General features: G+C 41.4%; 2 protein-coding genes across 4 annotated transcripts in view; one reads left to right on the forward strand and one right to left on the reverse strand.

Moving 5' to 3' along the window:
- Window positions 1–564, forward strand: part of CCDC152 (coiled-coil domain containing 152) — a 63531-nt gene extending 62967 nt beyond the window's left edge. For all 3 annotated transcript variants that reach the window (XM_075588879.1, XM_075588896.1, XM_075588888.1), the window contains exon 9: window positions 1–564. This exon is cut by the window's left edge and continues 1057 nt beyond it. The gene's annotated coding sequence lies outside the window, so the exon portion shown is untranslated.
- SELENOP (selenoprotein P) overlaps window positions 1–7639 on the reverse strand; it is an 8499-nt gene extending 860 nt beyond the window's left edge. The window contains exons 1-5 of the mRNA XM_075588867.1: window positions 7483–7639; window positions 4347–4562; window positions 2495–2707; window positions 1878–1995; window positions 1–938 (exon numbers count right to left, since the gene is read on the reverse strand). The exon at window positions 1–938 is cut by the window's left edge and continues 860 nt beyond it. Of these exons, the coding sequence (XP_075444982.1) occupies window positions 300–938; window positions 1878–1995; window positions 2495–2707; window positions 4347–4549 (1173 nt within the window). The 5' untranslated portion in view covers window positions 4550–4562; window positions 7483–7639 and the 3' untranslated portion in view covers window positions 1–299. The remainder of the gene's footprint in view (window positions 939–1877; window positions 1996–2494; window positions 2708–4346; window positions 4563–7482) is intronic.
- Window positions 7640–7986: the final 347 nt, after the last annotated feature.

Genomic DNA, 7986 nt, shown 5'->3' on the forward strand with positions numbered 1-7986 from the left:
TTACAGGTTATTGACCTGAATGAGCTGTTAGGTGTCCTCCATTACTGGAAGGTGCATTATGGCAGAAGACTGCTTGGTAAATATGAACGCGTGTCTTAGCAGATCAATCATAGTAATATAGTTTTAACTCTGGCAATGCATACTAGGGATACTGAACAGTAAACCTCTTAACGGTTTAGATTAAGAATTTACACAGTCAGTTCCTTTCATTGTCAGTCTCCTGTCTCTGTTGGTCACTGTCAAGCGACAGCAGATTCTGGACCTGTGGGTATTTCGTCATCAGTCAAGCCTGCTGGATGTCATGCAGCTGAAGGCACACGTCACTGTCAGGACTCGGGAAGATTGTCCGACCGCTGCTCGTGTCACCTACATGAAGCTGGGAGGACCCCCTTACACTGTCAGGTGATATCATTTTTTGATGTCTCAAATGACAGCTGTCGGCAGTGTCAGCATCAGCTGTTAGTGACTATCCCTGCCTCCTCTTCCCAGTCTCATAGGTACTGCTTTTTACAACTTTTAATCTTTTTTCAAGGCTTTCTATCTAGTGCAGCAATATCTGCTTCTCTTTGTGGGACAAAAATAACCTCCCTCTGAGGTACAGTTTCCACAACCCTTGGTCCCAGACCATGACGACCTGCAACCCGGCTGTGGTGATTACGAGAATGTGGTCGTAACACTTGACCAGATTGACGATTTTGATCTTCTACCACTTGGTCTTCATTGTGGTGATGCCCGTGCCCATGACCCCTTTGCTGATTAGGAGCCTGTCTGTTATCTATCACAATATCTCCCTCCTGTTGCTGATGCCTGTGCTTATTTTGATTCTGTCTGTGATGATTTTTGCGTTGGCTGGGTTTCTCAATTGGCTCTTCAACTGGTTTGTCCTCCGTTGGCTGGTCCTCAGGTTTGATTTTGCATACGTCCTCAACAACTGGGGTCTAAAGGAATGGAGATTATTCACGGAGATTAATAAGGTTATTAATAATAAAAAAAAATGTTTACACAGCAGAGATATCCTTAGTGATAAAGCAATGCTTTTCAGGTACTACTTGAATTTTTAGTATTAGTATTTTTATAAAAATGTAAAAATGTTGTAAAGGTGCAGTTCCACCCTGGGTTGTTTTGATTTCTTTTTGGGGGTCTCCAAAAAGTGCTACAGGAAGCATCACATCGCTGAACAAATTGGTGGTTAAAAATCTTTGATGCACAGGAGCCAATAGGAAGCCGCAATGTCATCTGTTGCAGCTTCCTATTGGCCCACGGGAGGTTTAGGAATCATGGCCGCACCTACAAAGGTAAGCTTCTCAGGAAGCAGAGGGAGGGAGCTGGAATTAACCTTGCTCAGCTCCAAGGATCACCTGCTTCAAACCTATTAACAAAAATGTTATCCCTTAATAAAAGTTTTAAGTAATAAAAATGGCAATTTTCTACAGAAGAATTCACTTCTGCAGGCTCACATTACACAGGTCTCTTAGTTTCCAGTTAAAAGCTAGAAATTTTCCTAATTCCTGGGGCTAAGGAAATATAACAGTTCCAAATATGCAATCTCACAAGAACCTCTTTAGTCACAGGAAAGCATTGTTACAAATATTTTCAAATGTGTTATCCTTTGGTAATTTACTATATGTATATTAAGTAATAGACAGCAAAAGTATTCATTCCTATAGAGAAAATGCCAGTTATTTCCTAGACAAATATAGGTTATCAGGGATTACACTTTGAAAATGCAAGATTTTTCATATATGATAGATATAAATCTATTTATCTATATATCTTGGAACATACATAGTGTACATACATATAGTAGACATCATGGCTACCATTTGAAGTCTGTATTTAATGTGTCTGTATGAAAATGCAGAAAGTTAACAAAATACCTCATTTTTACAGCTCCCACATTTGTTTTCACAGTATGCAATCTTAATTGCTTCCTCCACGTATGGGAAACTCAAAAACGTGTAAGGTAACTCGAGGTGTTGTACCAAGCGCCCACACCTTAAAAGAAAAAACAAAATGAATAAATAAGAACCGAATTACAACATTTTTACATAAGGAGATACTGGCATCACCTGTTGAGGTATCACAGGAAGTCGGGGGTCCCCAGAGCTAAAATGAACGCAGTTCAGCCCCGGAGACCCCCTACTTCCCACCTAGGGGCAGAAACTTTTTTTATTTTATTTTTAAAGGAAATACTCTTCATTATCAAACACAATTTACTTATTGCCTCCAATAATACTTTTTTTTATTATTACATGCCACCTTTTGTGACAAACGAAAGCATTGGAAATACTAAAGGTGGTATGCATCAAAGTTGTCATCTGCAGTGGGACGGGCGTGGGGGGAGAGAGTACATGCTGCGTACACAAACTATTTTGAATTGCAATAATAGGTTAAAACTAAAACAACAAAAAGCTAAAAAAAAAAAAAAAAAGTAGATGTAGGTACAGATGTCTTTGACAAACTCAAATTACTATAGTTTGGTCTTAATACAAACCTATCATAAATGAAAAAATCATCCTTGTTTCCTTTCAGTAGGCTCCAGACATCAGGCTGGTTTTCATGTTGTTGATACACTGGAATGTGCGCAGAGACCTTAGATTTTAGAAGGTCATATTTTACTTGAGAATGCTTTCCCTGGTGATTAACCACAACATAGGATATGTTCACCAAGCCTTCGTTCTCCATTTTCAACCGCAGATCCTCCAATCTAAAAGATGAACATTTACAATTACTCATATTGGGGCCCCATTAAGCCATTACTGTGGTATGTTATTTGAATACATTTGGCGAGCAACAGAATGTCATTTATAATAGTTCTAGAACACACTGGTACTAATACAACTTTACTCACAGGAGAAAAAAAAATGATGTAGATGTCTTTTACCAGTTTAAGTATGGAGGAAACCTACAGTATTTATTCACTGCCTTAATCCCATTAATATATAAATTTCCTGCCCTTTTACTTATGTAATTGAAGCTCAGTTGGGCTATGGTTCCTGTCTAAATTGGTGCAATATTTAGAAACTAAATTAATCAACATTACAAATACATTGACATAAAATAGAAAACACATAGGGGTCTATATTTCAAGACAAAAGTGGAGCAATACTGGGGGGGGGGGGGGAGAGAGGAGGGGAACTACACAAGATGTGTCAAAGAAAAAAAAAACCTATGGATTTCAATGGGACTTTTTTCTTTGATCCACACAGTGCAGTTATTTTGCCCCAGAATGGCTCCCACTTTTGGCTAGATACATATGCCCCATACACATACAGTGATAACTGGATGTCAAACTTTTGAAAAGGTCTTCAACAGCTAACAAAAAAAAAAATCGAAATGTCTACATAAATAACGGGGAAAAAAATACACACACACCACACACCACACACCACACACACCTTACTGCTGATCGATTAAAAAGGATTTTCGGCCTCATAAAGCTTTGGCCTGAAAGCAGCATGATCTAAGTCAGGGAAGCGCAAACTTTTCCTGCTCCGCCCCCGTCTGCCTGCTCCGGAATCCCCCCCCCCCCAATCCTACCTGGCAGCTGCGTCAAATGACGCTCTGGGGTCATGTGACGTCAGGTCATGTAACCGTGGCGTGGCATCATTTGACGCCTGTGATGTCATGTCACATGACCCGCGGCCATGTTTGAATCCCGGTGTTTGATTGTTGCAGAGGCCTCACGCAATCCCCCGGCATTTCATTCAAAGGCCTGGGGGAAGAGCACGGGACCTCTGCAACTGCCCGCGACCCCCAGAAAAATCCACAGCCCCCCAGTTTGCTCACCCGTTCTAAGTGACTCACTTTAAAGCAGCAGTCCAGTTTTTTTTTAATGTATTGTTTCCCCCTTTAATACATGCATCAATACAATCCACACATTGATAACTAATTAACTAAGTTGCCGACCGATCCGTTCTCCTGTGATCGACAGGCAAAGATTCAGCTTGGGTGTTCACTAAATGGCTGTAGGAGTATTCAGCAGTCAGTGGAATGCATTTGCATATTAATATAAAATTCTGTGGTGAAGATCATGTGACCAGGCTAGATACAATTGGTGCACTGCTAGAGAGAGGGAAGGACTCAAAAAGGGGTGTGCCAGAGCCTGTTTCAGAAGAGGAAGGGGGTGTGACTTTGTAAATGGTTGAAACAAAAAAAGCTTGTTACATAATACATTAAAAATGTCATTCATAGTTGTTTATAAAAAAATACTACAAGTAGGTTCTCATAGTACATAACTGATGTATTAAAAAACACACACATGTAGGATATTGCTTGGTCTGCAGCTTTAAGGCAGCAGGATGGAAGAAGGTTGTTGCAAATAAATGAAAAGAAGAAAGCCAAACCTGGAAGCCTGCAGCAGGCATAAATATCAGCTGGCCTGAAGAAGTGCCACAACCGTCACCGAACCAGCCGATGTGAGCATTGGGCTGTCATCGCCTATGCTCCAGTCTGGTGGCTCCTTACATCGGGAGCCTTGACCCTGGCTCTCCGCCCCTCCCCTAGGAAGGAGACAGAGAGCCAGGACAAGACCAAAGCCCTTCCACATGGTTGGACTTCACCTACAAGAGAAATAGAGGGTAAATATTGTCATGCTTGAGTTAATAAAATAACATTTATACATGGAGACATGAGTTGAAACATGGAGGGGGGGGGGAGGGCAGAAAAAAATCTGTTTAGAGTAATCTTTCCCAAGTGAAGTAAAATATTACAATTAAGAGTAACGTATAGATACCAATGTAAAGCATTTGACTAACATACATATTGTGGGTGTCTAGTCCTAACTTTTCAAATATAATTTGAGAACAAAAAAAATACTGTCCACTGCTGTGTAGTTCAGGCGTGGGCAACTCAGCCCTCAAGGGCCAACAACAGGTCAGGTTTTCAGGATATCCCTGCTTTGTCGCAGGTTGAAGTTCAGTCTTTGACTGTGCCATCTGTGCTGAAGCAGAGATATCCGGAAACCCTGACCTGTTGGTGGCCCTTGAGGACTGGAGTTGCCCACGCCTGGTTTAGTTGCATCTCATGTTGTTTACATGTCTAGGCTAGTAGATAAAAACAAAACTGGTCCTTTAATGTGTTGTTATGAATAGCAAAGCTGCAAGTTCTCTTGCACAAGATCCTTAATACAAGCACAACACTGTTGAACATTAGGCTCCCTGTTCATTAAACTGACAAGCAGAGTTATTGGTGTATCAATTTCTAGTCAAGTAAATTGAAGTCAATGCACAGTTTACTGTTAACTCTGTGTTCACTGACTTCTCACCATGTTGACAAATCCACTCGCCCGGGGCGAGTAGATTTTATGAGCTGGCTAGGCGGCGGCAGGACTGACTCAAGACGGGTGCGGAAGAAGACGCTGGCAGCGAGAGAAGACGATCGCCATGTCAGCAGGAGGCATTACATGGCGAGAAGTCGGCAGCGGAAGCAGGAGGGTATTCATATCCATGTGAGCAGCAGGAGAAAAGCTGGCTGTGGACCGACCCAGAAGTTTTCAGTGGCTTTTCAGAGCTCCTGCTGCTCTGCTGATCGTCTTCTCCCGCCGACAGCTTCTTCTTCCGCTAACATATTGAGTCAGTCCAGCCGCCACCTCACAAAATCCACTCGCTCAAAGGGTTATAAGCCTGCAGCCACTTAACGGCATGACCTGTGCAGGTCCATTGAAGCCATTCTCCTTCTACAGCAGAGGTAAATGAGAATTTTCACAGGTAGGGTTAGGACCTGCATATTGGTCATGCCGTGAAGTAGCTCCAGGCTTATAATGCTTTGGCCAGAGGGTTTAACTAAATAACCCTTACTCATGAGAATACCAACATTGAAGTATTTAACTATGTATGTTGTCACACTGGATGTAGCATTAGGTATTTTTGTCTATTGTTGTATACATTTGGCCACGCTCAGTAGCACTCCTAGAGAGAGAGATAATGTGGTGGGATCTGGGGTTAGTTTGCTGGGATTATGTGTTTATTAATTTGTGTCAAATGTAAGAAAGTGACGCAAGAAATTTGATGCCAATCGTTAGCCAGAATGGTTTACCTCGGCTCATCCCTGGCAGATATTTATGGCACAAATACAAGAAAAAAATGTGACAAAAGGAGAGGCATTTAATAAATCTCATTATAATCTGTGCGTCATGTAACTCCTCCCTAACACTTCTATTGACACTCCCCAAATCACCAGCTGATACACATGGGGCAAAACAGACCCCAATACATAGGCGTAAAAAGATGCAAGATGAAAATGAAGCAACTTGCGTCAATTTTGCTCCAAATATGCCTTAATACATCACCCTGTTGTCTTTTTTAGTGGGTTTCCTGGTCTTGAATATAATGTTGGGATTATTTCTTTAATAAATACTGTATGGTGGGGGATCTATTTTCAACAGCTGTGCAGCAGGAAGACGTTATCCTAAATACACACTTAAACTAAGCATGCCCAAACATAGTGCTCTTCCATAGGGGAAACCAAGTCTGTTTACTCTATAAAAACCAGAGAGAGCGGAAGCTGCCATGAACTCTACAAACTGAAGGAGAGGTTAAAAAAGCAAGCGCAGAAACCATGAAACTGGAAGAAGAGGATCTGCCTAAAGATAGTTTTATTTCAATATCAGTATTCTGGTTGTTGGGGCTCCTGTACAGGGAGATGTGAAATGTGACTGCATTCAGGGTGTTTGCTCATGTTATTTTTGCTGCTGTTTTAATACAGATCTGTAAATACTTAATAAAAATAATGGTTTAAGAGATATATAAATATATATATATTTTTTATTATTATTATTACTATGGATCATGTTCTATAGAAGGGGACACTTTATGCAAATTCCCCAGGTGCAAATAACACAACTAGACTTATGCAAGAAAATGAACCCCCCATTTAAAAAACATTATTTAATAAAATACTGCGCTGGTTTTGCAGCTGGTAGCACTTGATAAGAACTTGGAAGCCTCTCCCTGTTTATTACTTGGAACAAGATCTGCAGAACGAGCTCAATATGCCAGAAGATTGCATAACACTGTATTATTACAGCTACCTATCAACATTATTATGGTCATAACAATGACATTACAGGTGATGGTTTGGACATTTGTTTCCATCTAAAAGTTGTATACATTTCCAACAGTTCTGCGGGACAAAGTTGCCAGATCTGAAGCTACTGTAAACCAATACATCACCCAAAAATAAGCAACAATTAAAGAAAAGGGGCATTTCCCCTCCAGTCCCACAATTCTCTGCACATCTCCCTGGGTACAGCAATCACTGATTAGTTTTGTGCTAGGCAATCCATATAAATAATGATAAGTATGCTATTGCTTTAATAAGCCAGCTTTAATACGTACAGTATAGTAAGGGGTATTGTTAAAGGGTTACAAAGAAACATGCACCGAGCTTCTTTGTCCTGTGCTAGAACAGAATTGCCTGGGTTAGGAGATACAGTGAGATACAGTGTGGCACAGACAGAGTAGTAAAAGTATATGTGCTTACGCTGCCCCCTCGTCCTGCGCTGGCTGCTCGGCTGCTCTGCTGCTCGGGCGGCTCCTCTGCCCTATTTATACCCGACTTGTTTTTTAGTCTGCAGGGAACTAGTCCAAAGTCCTGCTCAGTCACATGGGACGGACCGGGCAATAACTTCACAGGCGCCCGGGGGGGTGAGAAGGTGCAACATGTGCATGCACTTTCTGTAAGACACTGTAATAGTAATGCAAGGACGGCAAAAAGTACTGGTGATATTGTGGTGTAAATAAATATGTTCTTACATTATTGCTCCCCCTCCAGCAGTGTGAATGGATCGGTCCACCCTGGGAAGGGAGTGCTGTGACCTTGCATTCTTGCTGTGCCATAGAAAGATATTGAGGAAGAGATTGGTAGTTGCTGAGCTTGCAGAGTTTCAGGGGGCTTTGTTGCATATGACTTGTGTCTTGGGGTCAAGTGTCTTCTTTGCCACATGCATGTTTTTCCTATTTTGTAGCGTTTCCTTGTACTAAAGCC

Source organism: Ascaphus truei, chromosome 1, assembly GCF_040206685.1.
Source record: "Ascaphus truei isolate aAscTru1 chromosome 1, aAscTru1.hap1, whole genome shotgun sequence".
Lineage (NCBI taxonomy): Eukaryota > Metazoa > Chordata > Amphibia > Anura > Ascaphidae > Ascaphus > Ascaphus truei.